Source organism: Pseudochaenichthys georgianus, chromosome 17 (assembly GCF_902827115.2).
Source record: "Pseudochaenichthys georgianus chromosome 17, fPseGeo1.2, whole genome shotgun sequence".
In the NCBI taxonomy this organism is placed as follows: domain Eukaryota; kingdom Metazoa; phylum Chordata; class Actinopteri; order Perciformes; family Channichthyidae; genus Pseudochaenichthys; species Pseudochaenichthys georgianus.
The window spans coordinates 40,526,506-40,550,319 of record NC_047519.1 but is presented as its reverse complement, the minus strand read 5'-3'; the positions used below and the strand labels follow the sequence as shown (position 1 = coordinate 40,550,319).

The 23,814-nt window shown below is 38.6% G+C and overlaps 1 protein-coding gene across 1 annotated transcript in view; it reads left to right on the top strand.

Moving 5' to 3' along the window:
• Positions 1 to 23,814, top strand: part of LOC117462104 (receptor-type tyrosine-protein phosphatase N2-like) — a 305,455-nt gene that overhangs the window by 52,677 nt on the left and 228,964 nt on the right. Inside the window, exons 4-10 of the mRNA XM_034104169.2 lie at positions 3,017 to 3,131; positions 3,614 to 3,749; positions 5,843 to 6,155; positions 7,548 to 7,723; positions 16,772 to 16,943; positions 20,158 to 20,198; positions 20,672 to 21,039. Coding sequence (XP_033960060.1) covers positions 3,017 to 3,131; positions 3,614 to 3,749; positions 5,843 to 6,155; positions 7,548 to 7,723; positions 16,772 to 16,943; positions 20,158 to 20,198; positions 20,672 to 21,039 — 1,321 coding nt within the window. The remainder of the gene's footprint in view (positions 1 to 3,016; positions 3,132 to 3,613; positions 3,750 to 5,842; positions 6,156 to 7,547; positions 7,724 to 16,771; positions 16,944 to 20,157; positions 20,199 to 20,671; positions 21,040 to 23,814) is intronic.

The window sequence follows — 23,814 nt, the reverse complement described above, 5'->3', positions numbered from 1 at the left end:
TGTTAACTTCGTAAAGTTCCCCTCTGTGGGACTGATAAAGGTATTCTGATTAACAATGTCGTTCTTATGTTACTTTGTTGACATTGTGGTACGCAAGGTACTTTGTTGACGGTGTGGTTCTTAAGGTACTGTGTTTATGATGTGGTTCTTAAGTTACTGTATTGGATGTGGTTCTTAAAGTACCTTGTTTATGATGTGGTTCTTAAGGGACTTTGTTGACAGTGTGGTTCTTAACACTAGAACCGCCAGAGATTTTTTATACCTAAAACCGCCACCGGGGTCAAATTGACCCGGCATTAGAATGCATTGATTTTCAAGGTAAAAGTATTGCTTTAAAAAGAAAAATGGTCCTGTGGTATTGGTATTTTAGACATTTTGTTAAATTGTTTCGTTTATTAACGCTACAACGTAGCGTTTCGTGAGGCGGTTGTCGTTGTTGGGTGAAAAGCAAACTGCTGTTTGCTGCGGAGCGCAGCGCGAGCAGTCACCTGTGAGCGGGAGCGCTCTCCTTCACTATAGACTGTCGCTATCAATCAATCTATCTCTCAATATATATGGAACCGCAGTAGACCAAAGGCGTTGCTATAGCAACACGTCATGTTTGTTTACACACAAAATCAATAGCGCGAAAAGGAGTGGGGTCAATATGACCCTCTTGGCGGAAATAGGTATAAATGGCAACTTTTTTGGCGATCTGACTTCATATTGACAATTTTTAACAACATAGAGTGCTACATAACACACTTTCAGGAAAAGTCACGGACTGGGAGACTTTAATATTTTCTTGAAAAAAAGTTACATACAATAAAAAACAGCTCTGGGTCAAATTGACCCGATTGGTGGTTCTAGTGTTACGGTTCTGTGTTTACGATGTGGTTCTTAAGGTTCTGTGTTTACGATGTGGTTCTTAAGGTACTTTGTTTACGATGTGGTTCTTAAGGTTCTGTGTTTACGATGTGGTTCTTAAGGTTCTGTGCTTACGATGTGGTTCTTAAGGGACTTTGTTGACGGTGTGGTTCTTAAGGTTCTGTGTTTACGATGTGGTTCTTAAGGTACTTTGTTGACGATGTGGTTCTTAAGGTTCTGTGCTTACGATGTGGTTCTTAAGGTACTTTGTTGACGATGTGGTTCTTAAGGTTCTGTGCTTACGATGTGGTTCTTAAGGTTCTGTGTTTACGATGTGGTTCTTAAGGTTCTGTGTTCATGAAGTGGTTCTTAAGGTACTTTGTTGACAATGTGGTTCTTAAGGTACTTCATTTACAATATGGTTCTTAAGTTACTTTAGTGACGATGTGGTTCTTAAGGTACTTTGTTTATGATGTGGTTCTTAAGGGACTTTGTTGACAGTGTGGTTCTTAACACTAGAACCGCCAGAGATTTGTTATACCTAAAACCGCCACCGGGGTCAAATTGACCCGGCATTAGAATGCATTGATTTTCAAGGTAAAAGTATTGCTTTAAAAAGAAAAATGGTCCTGTGGTATTGGTATTTTGACAAGACATTTTGTTAAATTGTTTCGTTTATTAACGCTACAACATAGCGTTTCGTGAGGCGGTTGTCGTTGTTGGGTGAAAAGCAAACTGCTGTTTGCTGCGGAGCGCAGCGCGAGCAGTCACCCGTGAGCGGGAGCGCTCTCCTTCACTACAGACTGTCGCTATCAATCAATCTATCTCTCAATATATAAGGAACCGCAGTAGACCAAAGGCGTTGCTATAGCAACACGTCATGTTTGTTTACACACAAAATCAATAGCGCGAAAAGGAGTGGGGTCAATATGACCCTCTTGGCGGAAATAGGTATAAATGGCAACTTTTTTGGCGATCTGACTTCATATTGACAATTTTTAACAACATAGAGTGCTACATAACACACTTTCAGGAAAAGTCACGGACTGGGAGACTTTAATATTTTCTTGAAAAAAAGTTACATACAATAAAAAACAGCTCTGGGTCAAATTGACCCGATTGGCGGTTCTAGTGTTACGGTTCTGTGTTTACGATGTGGTTCTTAAGGTTCTGTGTTTACGATGTGGTTCTTAAGGTACTTTGTTTACGATGTGGTTCTTAAGGTTCTGTGTTTACGATGTGGTTCTTAAGGTTCTGTGCTTACGATGTGGTTCTTAAGGGACTTTGTTGACGGTGTGGTTCTTAAGGTTCTGTGTTTACGATGTGGTTCTTAAGGTACTTTGTTGACGATGTGGTTCTTAAGGTTCTGTGCTTACGATGTGGTTCTTAAGGTACTTTGTTGACGATGTGGTTCTTAAGGTTCTGTGCTTACGATGTGGTTCTTAAGGTTCTGTGTTTACGATGTGGTTCTTAAGGTTCTGTGTTCATGAAGTGGTTCTTAAGGTACTTTGTTGACAATGTGGTTCTTAAGGTACTTCGTTTACAATATGGTTCTTAAGTTACTTTAGTGACGATGTGGTTCTTAAGGTACTTTGTTTATGATGTGGTTCTTAAGGGACTTTGTTGACGGTGTGGTTCTTAAGGTTCTGTGTTTACGATGTGGTTCTTAAGGTACTTTGTTGACGATGTGGTTCTTAAGGTTCTGTGCTTACGATGTGGTTCTTAAGGTTCTGTGTTTACGATGTGGTTCTTAAGGTACTTTGTTGACGATGTGGTTCTTAAGGTTCTGTGCTTACGATGTGGTTCTTAAGGTTCTGTGTTTACGATGTGGTTCTTAAGGTTCTGTGTTCATGAAGTGGTTCTTAAGGTACTTTGTTGACAATGTGGTTCTTAAGTTACTTTAGTGACGATGTGGTTCTTAAGGTACTTTGTTTATGATGTGGTTCTTAAGGTACTTTGTTAACAGTGTGGTTGATAAGGTACTTTGTTGATGGTGTGGTTCCTAAAGTACTCTGTTTATGATATGGTTCTTGAGGTACTTTGTTTACAACGTGGTTCGTAAGGTTCTGTGTTTACAACGTGGTTCGTAAGGTTCTGTGTTTACAACGTGGTTCTTAAGGTTCTGTGTTTACAACGTGGTTCGTAAGGTTCTGCGTGTGTGTGTCTGCAGGTCTGACCTGGGGAGATGACACCACTCAGCAGGTTCTCTCTAAAGAGCTTTCCAAACTGAGGAGGGTTCCCTTCAGAACGCAGCAGAACGGAGCCGTCTACAACACAGACAGCAGGTAAAATCTATATCCTTATTAGATCTGAGCTTCAAAGATATGTGCACACCATTCAGTGTGTGAACAGGAAGTGACTGATGTGCTGCACAAAGCATGCTGGGATACCTTTGATGCAGACAAAGCTGGCTGTGTATCAAATGCAAACAGTGTCAGTGTCAATGTCAAGAGAGCCAATGAAAAGGGCTAACATGTAGTTGATAATTTATCAATGTAAAAAAAAGAACTGAAACCGATTCACACAGTTGCCTTTTTGGTTAATAAACATCCGTGTGTGGAGCTGGTTATGAACACATGGCAGTATCTGTATAAAGAAATGAAAGAGCGCACACAAAGAATGGATAACTCTGAATGACTTTTCATGGTGTATTGCACTTATTGTAAGTGGCTCTGGATCAAAACCTCAGCTAAATATAATGCTATGTAATCTAAGCGTAATTAAACGGCTGTGCGGTAACAAAGTGATGTCCCGCCTCCCCCTTTAGACCTTCATCTGAAGCGAAGGACCCGGCGGATCGGAGGGTGAAGCCGGTGCAGCTAGAGCTCAGCAGGAACCTCCAGACGTACCTCCAACGCCTCGGACTTATCCCCAAAACCTCTTCCTCCAGCCTGAGCTCACAGGTGAGTCTCTTCTGGGTCTCTGATGTACTTTTATTCAATCATTCTGTTCTGGGTTTCTGGGTTGAGGGACTTTATAAATTCCCACTGCAATACATGCATAGTGTTTCACATCGTTGGTTTGAGCAGGTGACTGCACGGCTTTCTCACATTCACTTTATTGGGTCTGACAACATTTCTACTTGCAGTTATTAAACACTTGCTGGATGCTGGATAATTCAGTGCCATGATTACGGCAGCTCTATAGAAATTGTTGGGGGATTGCATTGGATAAAACGTATTAAACTTACTGAAAAAACTCATATAAATTGCGTTTAGAAAAAGTTAAATAGAAAAATCTGCAGGTATGATAAAACTAGTGGTATAAATAATAATCGACATTTTTTGGAGGCGCCTTTCACGACACCAACAACACCATTAATACAATATAGTAATACAATTGATGTCAACATGTGAACTAAACTACAGCATTACACACACATATGTTATGGCATTTACATTCTCTGCAGTAGCTCTCAAATTGTCTATATTTAAAAATAACGTTATAATAATATACCTGGTTAAAAATAATCGTGGGCAATGTAAACAAGACTGTTTCAAATAAATCCAGTGTATTATATAATTAACTTGCTAAAGATAGACACATTGATTTGGTCCTATAATGCTATAGTTTAAATACAGCGATAGTGTTTCTCCATTTAGTCTTATACTGCAAGTTACACCACAGCCTAGTAAAATGTACTCGCCATAATGTTGTTGTTTTTTTACGGCCACTATAAAATAATGTAAGTTTTCCAGTGAATTAATCGACTAATAAATCAGTATTTAAAGGTTTGACGGCGGAAGAGCAGGTGGGACGTTTGTTTTTAACGCCTTCATGTCCCCCCGCCCTCGACTCACTGCCACCTGCCCAACACACACACATGTGTATACAGTACACACTCCGTTATATAAACTCACACACACACACACACACACACACACACACACACACACACACACACACACACACACACACACACACACACACACACACACACACACACACACACACACACACACACACACACACACACACACACACACACACACACAGCAGGGTCCCGGTGTCATCCCTCCTTGTCGCTCCATCTCTTCTTCTCCTCCTGCACTGATGGTTTCTCGCAGCACGATCGTTACGAGAGCGATACAACCAGCAGAGTTCAGCAGTGCAACGCTCTAATTAATAACTCCCCCCGTGCCCCCCCCCCCCCCCCCCCCCCCCCCTTTTTGAACTTGTGGCCCTTCTCTATGCAGGTTCGTGTTTGAGCAAAAGGAGCCGAGCTGAATGATGTCTGGTAGACACGAGGGGAATAGGCTGAACGATGAATCTAATTTGCAATATCTCCATGTGCAGTGTTCGGCAAAGGAATAATATATATTGTATATATCGCATTTCATTTTCTTCAAAGTCATGGAGCTCTTTAATAGAGTCCCGAACCCTAAGATATAGAAGAAGAATGATCCATTCTAAAAACCAGAAGTGGCCTCACTGAAACACATGAAGAAGTTCGCCTGTGAGGAACTTCACGTGTTTCTTGTCTTTGCTATAATCTCTCTAACGGAGCCGCAGTGGCTCTGCTTTGGTTCGGCTGATGGATCCGTTAATACGATGAATGCAGCATTTAATGACTTGTTTCACAAAATAGGCCTTATTTTCATGTCAATAATTACTTTGTGCAGATGTTGGATTAACGTGTTAATGATGAAGCTAAATGTGGCGAATGCTTTAACATGCCCTCACTGTATTTAAATGCAAACTACATTTACACACACACACACACACACACACACACACACACACACACACACACACACACACACACACACACACACACACACACACACGTCATATTCACAGCTACAGTGTATTTGTAGTAGTTCAAACAATGCAATATAAATATAAACAAGACATACATTAATAATAAGAATAGTGCAGTCTCACTGCCTGTGGGATACATTTTGATCGGTGTCACGTAAATCAGGACATATCAAACGTTGTGTAACTGTCTGCTTATCGGCTTAAAGGTACTTTATGTCACTATGCTTTCTTCCAGACTGACCGTTTCCAGTCAGGCGTCGCTGCAGACTACTATCACTCCAAGCCTCAGCAGTCCTCCAGCTTTTCCTCCTCTTCCTCTTCCTCGTTCTCACCGGTGCAGAAGCAGCAGAGACCTCCACCCGAGGGAGACTTCCTGCGGGGCGCCCTGAGGCAGTATCTGTCCCTGCAGAGCGGGCGGGGAGACCCCAAACTGAGGCCCTTTTACAGCAACGGGATAGAAAACACCGGCCTGAAAACGGAGGGTCCGAAATCCAGACTGATGAAAACTCAGGGGGCTTCAGTCAAGGAGCCTCTGACGCCTGTGGATGGTACGCGATGGAGACGTTTGATTTATTATCATTTTTTTGTTAAATAATTTGAATGTTTTAATTGTCTTTTTTTGTATCTTATTTTATTTTGTTTGTCTTGTCGTTTGGCTGTAACTCCATCATATACAATGTTGTTGTTTGTTTTTAATCTGTAAATCCCACTGAGACAAACGTGTTTTGTGATATCGGGCTGTAAAAATACAGTTCGATTTGATTTGATACTGTTAGAAAAATATCACTCGTCACCAGCTTGAGCTTCAATATCAGGATACATGTATATATCATTTGGTACAACTAGTTCCTGAGCAGTGTCCTTCACATGCTGATATCCAAGAGAGGGAGTCACACAGTCACTAGATGGAGGAATACCGGGTCTTGTAGGTAATCATACTTCCTGTCACGTTCAAAATACTGACTTTTTTCTCGGAAGCTTTTTTCAGAAAATCTCAACAATTCTGACTTTTTCTCAAAATTCTAACTTTTTCTGACTTTCTCTCAAAATCTCCAAAATTCTGACTTTTTCTGAAAACTTAAAATGTTAATAATCACTCGTCCCCGGCTTGAGCTTCAGCCTCAGGATCCATGTATCTGGGATCCTCTCCAGAATAGAGGGAGTCATCACATACAGAGCATCAGCTAGTTCCTGAGCAGTGTCCTTCACATGCTGATATCCAAGAGAGGGAGTCACACAGTCACAAGATGGAGGAGTAGAAAGCAGTATTCAATGTTTACTTCAGATTAGCTCCACATCAGAAATGAGCATGCTTGATGTCTCTCTCCATAGAGGCTGAGTCATCATGTTAATCACATAGCTATCACCTGCCTCAAACAGTCCTGATGCTCTTCCAGGTCATCACACATCCTGTCATGGAGAAGTGCACCGACTCGGGCACACTTTGATCTTTTAGCCGCTTTACTTTCAGTGCTTTTAATTGATCATGTTTAGGTTGTGTGTGGCCTTGTTTTATTGAGTTCTACAGATATGCATTCTCGGCTTGCCTGTATTGTTTAGTTGACACATTATATTGCTACGGGAAAACCCAGGGGGCTTCGGTGAAAGAGCCTCTGGCGCCGGTGGATGGCACGTGAGGGAGACGTTAGCTTTGTTTCTTTTCTTTTTCCAATTCATTACATTGTTGTTTCACATAAACGAATCCTTTTGAGTTCATCCGTGGTTTAAAGCAGGGAGGGCAAACTCAATGTCATCGCGGCCCACATCAGCATTATGGTTGCACTCAAAGGGCCGGTTGTAACTTTAAGACCATATACATATATATAAATATATAAAATAATGTATTATATTATTATCGTCTGATCATAATACGTCTGAAAGCACATTTTGGTCAGCATTGTGTCGATGGATCTGTTCTCTCTTCTCCGTGTTTCCTGCAGAGAAGTTCATCCAGAAGGTTCTGCAGAGCGTGGGCCGGCACCATGTGGACGTGGACGGCCTGACGCAGCAGGACCTGAGCCAGCTGTCCCGCCTGATCACTGAGGCTCTGCAGGTGGTGGACAAAGACCAGAACCAGAACCAGAAACAGAACCAGGACCAGGCAGAGATGGCAAAAGTACACACATCCTTTACTCAAGTAGAAGTACAGATACTCGTGTTTAAAAATACTTTAAAAGTAGAAGTACTGACTAAACTTCAGGTATTTGAGTTCAACATGAGAGAAGTAGAAAGTACAGGTATTTGAGTTCAACATGTAAGAAGTAGAAAGTACAGGTATTTGGGTTCAAAATGTAAGAAGTAGAAAGTACAGGTATTTGAGTTCAACATGTAAGAAGTAGAAAGTACAGGTATTTGAGTTCAACATGTAAGAAGTAGAAAGTACAGGTATTTGAGTTCAACATGTAAGAAGTAGAAAGTACAGGTATTTGAGTTCAACATGTAAGAAGTAGAAAGTACAGGTATTTGTGTTCAACATGTAAGAAGTAGAAAGTACAGGTATTTGTGTTCAACATGTAAGAAGTAGAAAGTACAGGTATTTGTGTTCAACATGTAAGAAGTAGAAAGTACAGGTATTTGAGTTCAACATGTAAGAAGTAGAAAGTACAGGTATTTGAGTTCAACATGTAAGAAGTAGAAAGTACAGGTATTTGAGTTCAACATGTAAGAAGTAGAAAGTACAGGTATTTGAGTTCAACATGTAAGAAGTAGAAAGTACAGGTATTTGAGTTCAACATGTAAGAAGTAGAAAGTACAGGTATTTGAGTTCAACATGAGAGAAGTAGAAAGTACAGGTATTTGAGTTCAACATGAGAGAAGTAGAAAGTACAGGTATTTGAGTTCAACATGTAAGAAGTAGAAAGTACAGGTATTTGGGTTCAACATGAGAGAAGTAGAAAGTACAGGTATTTGAGTTCAACATGTAAGAAGTAGAAAGTACAGGTATTTGAGTTCAACATGTGAGAAGTAGAAAGTACAGGTATTTGAGTTCAACATGTAAGAAGTAGAAAGTACAGGTATTTGGGTTCAACATGAGAGAAGTAGAAAGTACAGGTATTTGAGTTCAACATGTGAGAAGTAGAAAGTACAGGTATTTGAGTTCAACATGTAAGAAGTAGAAAGTACAGGTATTTGAGTTCAACATGTGAGAAGTAGAAAGTACAGGTATTTGAGTTCAACATGTAAGAAGTAGAAAGTACAGGTATTTGTGTTCAACATGAGAGAAGTAGAAAGTACAGGTATTTGAGTTCAACATGTAAGAAGTAGAAAGTACAGGTATTTGAGTTCAACATGTAAGAAGTAGAAAGTACAGGTATTTGTGTTCAAAATGTAAGAAGTAGAAAGTACAGGTATTTGAGTTCAACATGTAAGAAGTAGAAAGTACAGGTATTTGTGTTCAACATGAGAGAAGTAGAAAGTACAGGTATTTGAGTTCAACATGTAAGAAGTAGAAAGTACAGGTATTTGAGTTCAACATGTAAGAAGTAGAAAGTACAGGTATTTGTGTTCAAAATGTAAGAAGTAGAAAGTACAGGTATTTGTGTTCAACATGTAAGAAGTAGAAAGTACAGGTATTTGTGTTCAACATGTAAGAAGTAGAAAGTACAGGTATTTGAGTTCAACATGTAAGAAGTAGAAAGTACAGGTATTTGAGTTCAACATGAGAGAAGTAGAAAGTACAGGTATTTGAGTTCAACATGTAAGAAGTAGAAAGTACAGGTATTTGTGTTCAACATGAGAGAAGTAGAAAGTACAGGTATTTGACTTCAACATGTAAGAAGTAGAAAGTACAGGTATTTGAGTTCAACATGTAAGAAGTAGAAAGTACAGGTATTTGTGTTCAAAATGTAAGAAGTAGAAAGTACAGGTATTTGAGTTCAACATGTAAGAAGTAGAAAGTACAGGTATTTGTGTTCAACATGAGAGAAGTAGAAAGTACAGGTATTTGAGTTCAACATGTAAGAAGTAGAAAGTACAGGTATTTGAGTTCAACATGTAAGAAGTAGAAAGTACAGGTATTTGTGTTCAAAATGTAAGAAGTAGAAAGTACAGGTATTTGTGTTCAACATGTAAGAAGTAGAAAGTACAGGTATTTGTGTTCAACATGTAAGAAGTAGAAAGTACAGGTATTTGAGTTCAACATGTAAGAAGTAGAAAGTACAGGTATTTGGGTTCAACATGTAAGAAGTAGAAAGTACAGGTATTTGGGTTCAACATGTAAGAAGTAGAAAGTACAGGTATTTGGGTTCAACATGTAAGAAGTAGAAAGTACAGGTATTTGAGTTCAACATGTGAGAAGTAGAAAGTACAGGTATTTGAGTTCAACATGTAAGAAGTAGAAAGTACAGGTATTTGTGTTCAACATGAGAGAAGTAGAAAGTACAGGTATTTGAGTTCAACATGTAAGAAGTAGAAAGTACAGGTATTTGTGTTCAACATGAGAGAAGTAGAAAGTACAGGTATTTGAGTTCAACATGTAAGAAGTAGAAAGTACAGGTATTTGAGTTCAACATGTAAGAAGTAGAAAGTACAGGTATTTGTGTTCAAAATGTAAGAAGTAGAAAGTACATGTATTTGGGTTCAACATGTAAGAAGTAGAAAGTACAGGTATTTGAGTTCAACATGTAAGAAGTAGAAAGTACAGGTATTTGTGTTCAACATGTAAGAAGTAGAAAGTACAGGTATTTGAGTTCAACATGTAAGAAGTAGAAAGGACAGGTATTTGTGTTCAACATGTAAGAAGTAGAAAGTACAGGTATTTGAGTTCAACATGTGAGAAGTAGAAAGTACAGGTATTTGTGTTCAACATGTAAGAAGTAGAAAGTACAGGTATTTGAGTTCAACATGTGAGAAGTAGAAAGTACAGGTATTTGGGTTCAACATGTAAGAAGTAGAAAGTACAGGTATTTGTGTTCAACATGAGAGAAGTAGAAAGTACAGGTATTTGAGTTCAACATGTAAGAAGTAGAAAGTACAGGTATTTGAGTTCAACATGTAAGAAGTAGAAAGTACAGGTATTTGTGTTCAAAATGTAAGAAGTAGAAAGTACAGGTATTTGTGTTCAACATGTAAGAAGTAGAAAGTACAGGTATTTGTGTTCAACATGTAAGAAGTAGAAAGTACAGGTATTTGAGTTCAACATGTAAGAAGTAGAAAGTACAGGTATTTGAGTTCAACATGAGAGAAGTAGAAAGTACAGGTATTTGAGTTCAACATGTAAGAAGTAGAAAGTACAGGTATTTGGGTTCAACATGAGAGAAGTAGAAAGTACAGGTATTTGAGTTCAACATGTGAGAAGTAGAAAGTACAGGTATTTGAGTTCAACATGTAAGAAGTAGAAAGTACAGGTATTTGAGTTCAACATGTGAGAAATAGAAAGTACAGGTATTTGAGTTCAACATGTAAGAAGTAGAAAGTACAGGTATTTGTGTTCAACATGAGAGAAGTAGAAAGTACAGGTATTTGAGTTCAAACATGTAAGAAGTAGAAAGTACAGGTATTTGAGTTCAACATGTAAGAAGTAGAAAGTACAGGTATTTGTGTTCAAAATGTAAGAAGTAGAAAGTACAGGTATTTGAGTTCAACATGTAAGAAGTAGAAAGTACAGGTATTTGTGTTCAACATGTAAGAAGTAGAAAGTACAGGTATTTGAGTTCAACATGTAAGAAGTAGAAAGTACAGGTATTTGTGTTCAACATGTAAGAAGTAGAAAGTACAGGTATTTGAGTTCAACATGTGAGAAGTAGAAAGTACAGGTATTTGTGTTCAACATGTAAGAAGTAGAAAGTACAGGTATTTGAGTTCAACATGTGAGAAGTAGAAAGTACAGGTATTTGAGTTCAACATGTAAGAAGTAGAAAGTACAGGTATTTGTGTTCAACATGAGAGAAGTAGAAAGTACAGGTATTTGTGTTCAAAATGTAAGAAGTAGAAAGTACAGGTATTTGTGTTCAACATGTAAGAAGTAGAAAGTACAGGTATTTGAGTTCAACATGTAAGAAGTAGAAAGTACAGGTATTTGAGTTCAACATGAGAGAAGTAGAAAGTACAGGTATTTGAGTTCAAAATGTAAGAAGTAGAAAGTACAGGTATTTGTGTTCAACATGTAAGAAGTAGAAAGTACAGGTATTTGTGTTCAACATGTGAGAAGTAGAAAGTACAGGTATTTGAGTTCAACATGTAAGAAGTAGAAAGTACAGGTATTTGTGTTCAACATGAGAGAAGTAGAAAGTACAGGTATTTGAGTTCAACATGTAAGAAGTAGAAAGTACAGGTATTTGAGTTCAACATGTAAGAAGTTAGAAAGTACAGGTATTTGTGTCAAAATGTAAGAAGTAGAAAGTACAGGTATTTGAGTTCAACATGTAAGAAGTAGAAAGTACAGGTATTTGTGTTCAACATGAGAGAAGTAGAAAGTACAGGTATTTGAGTTCAACATGTAAGAAGTAGAAAGTACAGGTATTTGAGTTCAACATGTAAGAAGTAGAAAGTACAGGTATTTGTGTTCAAAATGTAAGAAGTAGAAAGTACAGGTATTTGTGTTCAACATGTAAGAAGTAGAAAGTACAGGTATTTTGTGTTCAACATGTAAGAAGTAAAAAGTACAGGTATTTGAGTTCAACATGTAAGAAGTAGAAAGTACAGGTATTTGAGTTCAACATGAGAGAAGTAGAAAGTACAGGTATTTGAGTTCAACATGTAAGAAGTAGAAAGTACAGGTATTTGAGTTCAACATGTGAGAAATAGAAAGTACAGGTATTTGAGTTCAACATGTAAGAAGTAGAAAGTACAGGTATTTGTGTTCAACATGAGAGAAGTAGAAAGTACAGGTATTTGACTTCAACATGTAAGAAGTAGAAAGTACAGGTATTTGAGTTCAACATGTAAGAAGTAGAAAGTACAGGTATTTGTGTTCAAAATGTAAGAAGTAGAAAGTACAGGTATTTGAGTTCAACATGTAAGAAGTAGAAAGTACAGGTATTTGTGTTCAACATGAGAGAAGTAGAAAGTACAGGTATTTGAGTTCAACATGTAAGAAGTAGAAAGTACAGGTATTTGAGTTCAACATGAGAGAAGTAGAAAGTACAGGTATTTGAGTTCAACATGTAAGAAGTAGAAAGTACAGGTATTTGGGTTCAACATGTAAGAAGTAGAAAGTACAGGTATTTGGGTTCAACATGTAAGAAGTAGAAAGTACAGGTATTTGGTTCAACATGTAAGAAGTAGAAAGTACAGGTATTTGAGTTCAACATGTGAGAAGTAGAAAGTACAGGTATTTGAGTTCAACATGTAAGAAGTAGAAAGTACAGGTATTTGGGTTCAACATGAGAGAAGTAGAAAGTACAGGTATTTGAGTTCAACATGTAAGAAGTAGAAAGTACAGGTATTTGTGTTCAACATGAGAGAAGTAGAAGTACAGGTATTTGAGGTTCAACATGTAAGAAGTAGAAAGTACAGGTATTTGAGTTCAACATGTAAGAAGTAGAAAGTACAGGTATTTGTGTTCAAAATGTAGAAGTAGAAAGTACATGTATTTGGGTTCAACATGTAAGAAGTAGAAAGTACAGGTATTTGAGTTCAACATGTAAGAAAGTAGAAAGTACAGGTATTTGTGTTCAACATGTAAGAAGTAGAAAGTACAGGTATTTGAGTTCAACATGTAAGAAGTAGAAAGTACAGGTATTGTGTTCAACATGTAAGAAGTAGAAAGTACAGGTATTGAGTTCAAACATGTGAGAAGTAGAAAGTACAGGTATTTGTGTTCAACATGTAAGAAGTAGAAAGTACAGGTATTTGAGTTCAACATGTGAGAAGTAGAAAGTACAGGTATTTGGTTTCAACATGTAAGAAGTAGAAAGTACAGGTATTTGTGTTCAACATGAGAGAAGTAGAAAGTACAGGTATTTGAGTTCAACATGTAAGAAGTAGAAAGTACAGGTATTTGAGTTCAACATGTAAGAAGTAGAAAGTACAGGTATTGTGTTCAAAATGTAAGAAGTAGAAAGTACGGGTATTTGTGTTCAACATGTAAGAAGTAGAAAGTACAGGTATTTGTGTTCAACATGTAAGAAGTAGAAAGTACAGGTATTTGAGTTCAACATGTAAGAAGTAGAAAGTACAGGTATTTGAGTTACACATGAGAGGAAGTAGAAAGTACAGGTATTTGAGTTCAACATGTAAGAAGTAGAAAGTACAGGTATTTGGTTCAACATGAGAGAAGTAGAAAGTACAGGTATTTGAGTTCAACATGTGAGAAGTAGAAAGTAACAGGTATTTGAGTTCAACATGTAAGAAGTAGAAAGTACAGGTATTTGAGTTCAACATGTGAGAAATAGAAAGTACAGGTATTTGAGTTCAACATGTAAGAAGTAGAAAGTACAGGTATTTGTGTTCAACATGAGAGAAGTAGAAAGTACAGGTATTTGAGTTCAACATGTAAGAAGTAGAAAGTACAGGTATTTGAGTTCAACATGTAAGAAGTAGAAAGTACAGGTATTTGGTGTCAAAATGTAAGAAGTAGAAAGTACAGGTATTTGAGTTCAACATGTAAGAAGTAGAAAGTACAGGTATTTGTGTTCAACATGTAAGAAGTAGAAAGTACAGGTATTTGAGTTCAACATGTAAGAAGTAGAAAGTACAGGTATTTGTGTTCAACATGTAAGAAGTAGAAAGTACAGGTATTTGAGTTCAACATGTGAGAAGTAGAAAGTACAGGTATTTGTGTTCAACATGTAAGAAGTAGAAAGTACAGGTATTTGAGTTCAACATGTGAGAAGTAGAAAGTACAGGGTATTTGAGTTCAACATGTAAGAAGTAGAAAGTACAGGTATTTGTGTTCAACATGAGAGAAGTAGAAAGTACAGGTATTTGAGTTCAACATGTAAGAAGTAGAAAGTACAGGTATTTGAGTTCAACATGTAAGAAGTAGAAAGTACAGGTATTTGTGTTCAAAATGTAAGAAGTAGAAAGTACAGGTATTTGAGTTCAACATGTAGAAGTAGAAAGTACAGGTATTTGTGTTCAACATGTAAGAAGTAGAAAGTACAGGTATTTGAGTTCAACATGTAAGAAGTAGAAAGTACAGGTATTTGTGTTCAACATGTAAGAAGTAGAAAGTACAGGTATTTGAGTTCAACATGTGAGAAGTAGAAAGTACAGGTATTTGTGTTCAACATGTAAGAAGTAGAAAGTACAGGTATTTGAGTTCAACATGTGAGAAGTAGAAAGTACAGGTATTTGAGTTCAACATGTAAGAAGTAGAAAGTACAGGTATTGGTGTTCAACATGAGAGAAGTAGAAAGTACAGGTATTTGTGTTCAAAATGTAAGAAGTAGAAAGTACAGGTATTTGTGTTCAACATGTAAGAAGTAGAAAGTACAGGTATTTGAGTTCAACATGTAAGAAGTAGAAAGTACAGGTATTTGAGTTCAACATGAGAGAAGTAGAAAGTACAGGTATTTGAGTTCAAAATGTAAGAAGTAGAAAGTACAGGTATTTGTGTTCAACATGTAAGAAGTAGAAAGTACAGGTATTTGTGTTCAACATGTAAGAAGTAGAAAGTACAGGTATTTGAGTTCAACATGTGAGAAGTAGAAAGTACAGGTATTTGAGTTCAACATGTAAGAAGTAGAAAGTACAGGTATTTGGGTTCAACATGAGAGAAGTAGAAAGTACAGGTATTTGAGTTCAACATGTGAGAAGTAGAAAGTACAGGTATTTGGGTTCAACATGTAAGAAGTAGAAAGTACAGGTATTTGAGTTCAACATGTGAGAAATAGAAAGTACAGGTATTTGAGTTCAACATGTAAGAAGTAGAAAGTACAGGTATTTGTGTTCAACATGTAAGAAGTAGAAAGTACAGGTATTTGTGTTCAACATGAGAGAAGTAGAAAGTACAGGTATTTGAGTTCAACATGTAAGAAGTAGAAAGTACAGGTATTTGTGTTCAAAATGTAAGAAGTAGAAAGTACAGGTATTTGAGTTCAACATGTAAGAAGTAGAAAGTACAGGTATTTGTGTTCAACATGAGAGAAGTAGAAAGTACAGGTATTTGAGTTCAACATGTAAGAAGTAGAAAGTACAGGTATTTGAGTTCAACATGTAAGAAGTAGAAAGTACAGGTATTTGTGTTCAAAATGTAAGAAGTAGAAAAAGTACAGGTATTTGTGTTCAACATGGTAAGAAGTAGAAAGTACAGGTATTTGAGTTCAACATGTAGAAGTAGAAAGTACAGGTATTTGAGTTCAACATGAGAGAAGTAGAAAGTACAGGTATTTGAGTTCAACATGTAGAAGTAGAAAGTACAGGTATTTGGGTTCAACATGTAAGAAGTAGAAAGTACAGGTATTTGAGTTCAACATGTGAGAAGTAGAAAGTACAGGTATTTGAGTTCAACATGTAAGAAGTAGAAAGTACAGGTATTTGTGTTCAACATGAGAGAAGTAGAAAGTACAGGTATTTGTGTTCAACATGTAAGAAGTAGAAAGTACAGGTATTTGTGTTCAACATGAGAGAAGTAGAAAGTACAGGTATTTGAGTTCAACATGTAAGAAGTAGAAAGTACAGGTATTTGAGTTCAACATGTAAGAAGTAGAAAGTACAGGTATTTGGTGTTCAAAATGTAAGAAGTAGAAAGTACATGTATTTGGGTTCAACATGTAAGAAGTAGAAAGTACAGGTATTTGAGTTCAACATGTAAGAAGTAGAAAGTACAGGTATTTGAGTTCAACATGTAAGAGTAGAAAGTACAGGTATTTGTGTTCAAAATGTAAGAAGTAGAAAGTACATGTATTTGGGTTCAACATGTAAGAAGTAGAAGTACAGGTATTTGAGTTCAACATGTAAGAAGTAGAAAGTACAGGTATTTGTGTTCAACATGTAAGAAGTAGAAAGTACAGGTATTTGAGTTCAACATGTGAGAAGTAGAAAGTACAGGTATTTGTGTTCAACATGTAAGAAGTAGAAAGTACAGGTATTTGAGTTCAACATGTGAGAAGTAGAAAGTACAGGTATTTGAGTTCAACATGTAAGAAGTAGAAAGTACAGGTATTTGGGTTCAACATGTAGGAAGTAAAAGTAAAAAGTCGCCAGAAAAATAAGAAGTGGAGTAAAGTACTGATACCAGAAACATTTATTTAAGTACAGTAACAAAGTATTTGTACTCCAGGCTCCAAACCGGGGCGGGACTCGGGTCAGACCTGGACCCAGAGACCTGGAGGGAGAGGAGGAAGAAGAGCCTGGCAGGGATGAGGAAGCGGAGGAAGAGGAGAAGCTGCTGGAGAACGCTCCGACAGTAAAACAACAGGAGAGCTTTCCCACAGCGCCAGCTAAACTGCAAGGTGATATTATGCAGTGAAAGCAGCTCTTCAGTTTGTGCATTATTGTTTAAAAAGGATTAAAGAAACAGAAGAGCTCTAAAGCAGCTTTCTACAACACTTTCAAATCAACATAAGAAATAAAAAAGCATCCTGTTTAAACACAGCTAGTTTTAATGCTTGCACAACAAGTTTAAAATGAAGCGTCCTTGAGTTTCTTGAAATGCGCTTTTTATATCAAGTATTATAATTAATTAAATTCCCAACAAAAAGCTTTAAAATGGCTAAAAAATATATATATAACCTTGTAGCATTCTGCAAAGCTAAGTAAAGAAATACAAAGTACACAACTAGATATCACAGGAGAGCAATTGAACCGCTTGCCACAACATTAAAATGAAATTAAACAAATTATAAAGAATTCAAATAATTGTATCATCCCAATTTAACCCAGATTTAAATCTTGAATATCAAATATAATCCGTGCAAAACTAAATGACCGGAGAGCATTCTTACACTTCCAGAAGCACTTTCAGGTTATTACATCCTGAATGATGTCGAGCTTTTTTAGTTAAACAGATACAGTAGCTTTAAAACGAGTGAGAAATGCAACGGTTTGACAAAAGTGTAGCGCGGTTCATTTGAAACCATCTTAATATGTACACTCTTTACATTCTGTTTTATCTTCTACTTTCAGATATTATATTGTATAATTGTTTTTTTTCTAAAACATTTGTATTTCTAATTATGTGCAATACTTTGTTTTACATGCTGTTGCAACGAAGAATGTCCAAATGTGGGATTAATAAAGTATATCTTATTATTATCATATTATTTATTAGTATTTCATGAAATAAAACAAACGTGCCAAATGAACCACACAACAATATTCACGAAACTGTGTCTCAGGGCTTCTTAACATTTAACAAACTATGAATGTGTCATACCCACGTAACGGGAATAAACTCGGCTAACTGACGATACGAACCATTTTTACCGAAATAAAACACAAGTCTAACGCCGAGCGTCTGAATTAGCACTATTTGAAAGAGTGCTGACGCACTTAGTACAATCAATCAATCAATGTTTATTTATATAGCCCAATATCACAAACGTTACCTTTGTCTCAGTGGACTTCACAGTGTGTACAGAATATCAGTGTATGAGCAATACGACACCTCTGTCCTTAGACCCTCTGTCCTTAGACCCTCTGTCCTTAGACCCTCTGTCCTCAGACCCTCTGTCCTCAGACCCTCTGTCCTCAGACCCTCTGTCCTCAGACCCTCTGTCCTTAGACCCTCGGTCCTCAGACCCTCTGTCCTTAAACCCTCTGTCCTTAGACCCTCTGTCCTCAGACCCTCTGTCCTCAGACCCTCTGTCCTCAGACCCTCTGTCCTCAGACCCTCTGTCCTCAGACCCTCTGTCCTTAGACCCTCTGTCCTCAGACCCTCTGTCCTTCAGACCCTCTGTCCTTAGACCCTCTGTCCTTAGACCCTCTGTCCTTAGACCCTCTGTCCTCAGACCCTCTGTCCTCTGACCCTCTGTCCTTAGACCCTCTGTCCTTAGACCCTCTGTCCTAGACCCTCTGTCCTCAGACCCTCTGTCCTTAGACCCTTCTGTCCTTAGACCCTCTGTCCTTAGACCCTCTGTCCTTCAGACCCTCTGTCCTTAGACCCTCTGTCCTCTAGACCCCTCTGTTCCTTAGACCCTCTGTCCTTAGACCCTCTGTCCCTTAGACCCTCTGTCCTTAGACCCTCTGTCCTCAGACCCTCTGTCCTAGACCCTCTGTCCCTCAAGACCCTCTGTCCTTAGACCCTCTGTCCTTAGACCCTCTGTCCTCAGACCCTCTGTCCTAGACCCTCTGTCCTTAGACCCTCTGTCCTTAGACCCTCTGTCCTCAGACCCTCTGTCCTTAGACCCTCTGTTCCTTAGACCCTCTGTCCTCAGACCCTCTGTCCTTAGACCCTCTGTCCTTAGACCCTCTGTCCTCAGACCCTCTGTCCTTAGACCCTCTGTCCTTAGACCCTCTGTCCTGAGACCCTCTGTCCTCAGACCCTCTGTCCTTAGACCCTCTGTCCTTAGACCCTCTGTCCTCAGACCCTCTGTCCTTAGACCCTCTGTCCTCAGACCCTCTGTCTTCAGACCCTCTGTCCTTAGACCCTCTGTCCTCAGACCCTCTGTCCTTAGACCCTCTGTCCTTAGACCCTCACATCGTACAAGGAAACACTTCCGGAGAAACCCCACAGTTTAAAGGGAACATGGGAGAACCCTCAGGGAGAGCAACAGAGGAGGGATCCCTCTCCCAGGACGGACAGACGTGCAATAGATGCCGTGTGTAAATTGAAAAGATAATACATTTGTAGCACATAACTCACGATAGCAATATTGTATATTTCATTCTATCTGCACTAGATATCATATGAAAGCTGAGATTCCACAGATTCCAATGGTATAGGTATCATCACTGTGCGACCAGAACTCACGGCAGCGAAAGCCAGGAAAGACAACACACAACTTCACCTTACGAAGCCAAACCGGCAAATACGTCTTACCGTGGCTGTTTTCTGATCAAAAGTTGTTCAATGGCATTAAAACACATATAAACGCGGCTGAAGGGTAATCCAAGGTCTCTGTGTCCCTTTGAAATGATTACTGATAATCCATCATAACAGTTATGTCAATAAACTGTGTTTTCATATAGAGTGTAACGGAGCTTCCGGTTTTAGGCAAACTGCGTGCGCATCACTCTCCATCCTCAATGGTAATGTTTAGATGGATTTAGGAACCTCCCCTCGATTCTATTGGCTCTCACGGTTCAAAAGAGGTGTCAATCACCAACGTCGACCAATGGGTTCCAGAGATTCGGCAAATCCACCCAAATGACCCAAGAGGGGTTTTTTGTTTTCTAAACCTCTCTAAAAAGGTCAAATGTCACTTGTTGTTCATCAATCTTGATACAGGGTACTTAATATATGTTATAGTTTGGATTCCTAAAGCTTAGTCTACTATCCCATCATTCAAGGGTGGGATTTCTTTGGACGGAAACTATAACTACATTTTTTTTACTGTTCAATCTGAATTTACTTTCAAATTAAAACATTTTTATTGATTCTGACTTTTCTACATCCGACTCACAGGTTTATCTTTGATCACATTTTTCATTCAGTTATGTTTCATATTAATATCAGTTAATTACTATTAAAATGTCTTAAAACGTTGGCTCTCTTTCCCCTAACAGAGCGCCAAACAGATACTGAGGAGCAGAACATGGAGGAAAAGGTAGGTTTCATTTAGTTTAAGAAAAACCTCACATTTTCGAGACAAGCCTGATCATTATTGCAGGAAATTAGCTTCCAGTTCTCAAAATAAATTCAGCTTCTGAACAAAATGTGAAGAAACTGTCCTGAGAATTTAGCAGGAACTCCATGTTCTTGTGAGAGTGTTTAAAACAAATTAAATCAAATTGTCATAAATGTGTCGAGACTTTTGTAAAAAAGCTGTCCTCCTTACCGATTAGCAAACATGAACAACCTCTGAAATGACCAAATTGACCAATCAGAATCCAGTATTCAACTTCGTACACATTTAATTCCACGTTGGTCACTTACACCATTTTATTTATATTTGTATTGTTTCTGTCTTATACAGTATTTATGTTGCATTGTTGAAGAAGCTGGACAATAAAACCTTGCATATTTTAATCATCTCATTCACAAATGTCCTTTCTTTGTTTTCTCTGTCTTCTTCCCCAGCCTGACCTCTTCACCAAACTCCTCGCCTACCTGGACAAATCCTCCTTTAGCTCCGCCCCCTCGGCCAGAAATCTGGACAATTTGAACATGGAAACACCCGGAGGACGACAGGTGGGGCTGGAAAACGTCCAGAGTCGCACCAGCGAGGCGGGGGTAACGGTGCAGAAGAAGGACGCCGCTCAGCAGTTGGAGGAAGTGTCCGAGGTTCACGGATGGATCAAAGACGTGGCGCCTCCTCCGGCTGCTCTGGTTTACGACGATCCGCACAAAAATACACTTCAAGTCCCCGAACTGCAGCTGGACGTCAAGGAAGAAGGCGGGAAGAAGGCCGACGAGGACGTGTTCGGATACGTCATCACCGACACTGAGTGAGTATAAAACTACTGACATACAAGAGGATCTGCACCAAAGAAAGACTTCTCTGTAGCTCAGTACTTCATTGAGACTGGAAATTATGCATTTTCACAGTGAGTATAAAACTACGGACACACACACAGGTATTATGGGTAAAAGCCAGAGGAAGAAGTATTTATATTTTGGGGTAGAAACTAGGGCTGCAAAAACGATGGATATTGCAAACCATCCTATTGCAATGTTAATATATCTCTGATGAGTTGTTATTATTTTCTTGGACATGGGATATGTTTTGTATAATAGAGACTGAAAGGATGATGCAAATGTTGTCACTTTAACTAAATATATAGATTCATGATCTCCCTTCCTCATCTTCTTTTTAACCTGTTAAGCCCCCGCGGGTTCAATGGCATTAAAACGATAAAAGCGCTGCTGCAGGTTAATCCAAAGTGTCTGTGTCCCTTTGAAATGATTCCTGATAATCCATCTTCATATTTACTAGTTTGAGCCTAGGTTTCCGTTTCAGAGCATAACATTTTGACTTGCTGCGCGTCACACTCCCCCCTCAATGGTAACGTGTGTATGTGGAACCTCCCCTTCGATTCTATTGGTTCTAACGGTTCAAAAGAGGTGTCCATCACCAGCATCGACCAATGGGTTCCAGAGAAACGGCAAATGCTCCCAAATGTTTGCTAAACCTCTCTAAAAAGGTCAAATGTCACCTTTTGCATCAAGGGATGTTATAGTTTGGATTCCTAAAGCTTTTAGTCTACTATCCCATCATTAGGCGCATTCACTCCGCAGTACTTTTCCCACAAAGGTGCATCAGAACTTAGTTCATGAGAACTCTTTAGTTCTCATGAACTAAGTATAGATCGCGTTCACACTGGAAAAAGTCCCTGGGGGAGGATTAGGCAAATGAAGCCGCTGACGTCTCTTCTTCTTCTTCTTCTGCTTTGGGTTAACTGGCAGGCGGAAAACCACCTCACGGCGTATACTGCAGCCCGAAGTCCCCGGCCGGAAGTCCCCGGAGTTGGGGACTGGCTTCAGTAGAAGCTGCTGGGACTCCCAGCAGCTTCTACTGAAGCCTTCCGAGTAAATCGCCAGAACGCCGACACCTCCTCATCTCCACCGCTCCCATGTTTTATTTTGTGTTGCCATAAGTTAGTCTCTCTGCGTTTCTGCGCTGGGCTAATGCTAATGCTAATAATGCTAATGCTAATAATGCTAATGCGAGGATAATAAAATGGCGTCTTCACAAAACTTTTTGGGAGTTTTACGGGACGTGGTTTGCAATCAGGCCCAGCCAATCAGACATAGGAACCTTTTTCTCCCACGAGTACCTGTACTCTCTAGCAGGGACGGGAAAGGGGGTGAAAAGGTTCTCATGAACTAATTTAATTCCGGCTCTTTTTGGTGTGAACGAAACATTTCGGAACTAAAGTGGGAAAAGTACTGCGGTGTGAACGCGCCTATTCATGGGTGGTTTTCACTATAAGTAATGTTTTCTTTTTGGACAGACACAATCATTAAATTAAATTAAAACATCTATATTGATTCTGACTTTTCTACATCCAACTCAAAGGTTTATCATTGCTTTGAGAAAAAAGGTTATTAATGTACCCCTTTTAGAAGGGAATTGGTTCTGGGAATGTCATGTTCGAGCCTGAGGCCTGAAAAACAGGCTTGGGGCTTAACAGGTTAATACGGTTGTATTTACCAAAGTTTTCCTAGTTTATACAACTTCTTTACCTGACTATGACTTCCCTGTAAGGCAATGTTTCTCAAACTTTTTCATACCAAGGACCACTTAACCAATACAAAAACACTCGCGGACCACCTAACTCCACAAATATCAAAAACACATAGTTTTTCTAGAACAGATTATAAATCACCTGAAAATGGTACAAACAAGTGGCAACATGTGTGACGAAGGTGTTGCGCAGGGCTATATCATGCAATTGAAAGTGAAACTTAACCTCACTCCATTGCGGAGATATTCCCGTGAGAGTGCGGAAAACCTAAATGTATTTATTTCAAATGTTACCAATATACTCACGGACCACTAGGGGGCACTCACGGACCACACTTTGAGAAGCACTGCTGTAAGGTTAACAATGAAGTAGTATTTGTACTTTCAATAAAGGCACGTATTCCTGCTGTCATTTTTGCTTCAGTGATAGGAAGCAGTATTCTCGAATAGTTGATAAAACTATTCACTAAAGACACGCGTCAGCTAATGCTACGCCTACATCTAGCCACTTGATAGCAAACGCCCTTTTTAAGACCCGTAAAAGCTTCGGACATTCACCAGTGAGGTATTTAGTGACATATAGACAGTCGTAGAACAAAATGGTAAAATGTCTTCAGCTTGTGTTTATTTCAGACGTCTACTACAGTGCTGACATGCTGATTCATTTCCGGGTTAAGGTCTCATTCGTGCACCATGTACAAGAGATTTTGAATAGATTGTATCAAAGCTGTGCTCTGTCCTGCTGCTACAGGCTGTTTTCTGTGAGAAAGATCCGAACCCTCCATACTGTAGGATCTGCAGAGCTCATGGAGTCAGATCTGAAGCAGCTGCTTTGAGGACTGACTCACATTGTGTCTGTAATCTGGGCTGTTAGTAACTTCTAATACGCAGACAATCTAGTTTTACCAACAGTGGGGTTGGAAGGGTTACTTTAAAAATGTATTCACTTACAAGTCATTACCCGTTAGAAAAGTAGAGTGTAACCTAAGATAAGTAAGCTAATCTAATCTAATCGCAAGTATCACAATTAATATAG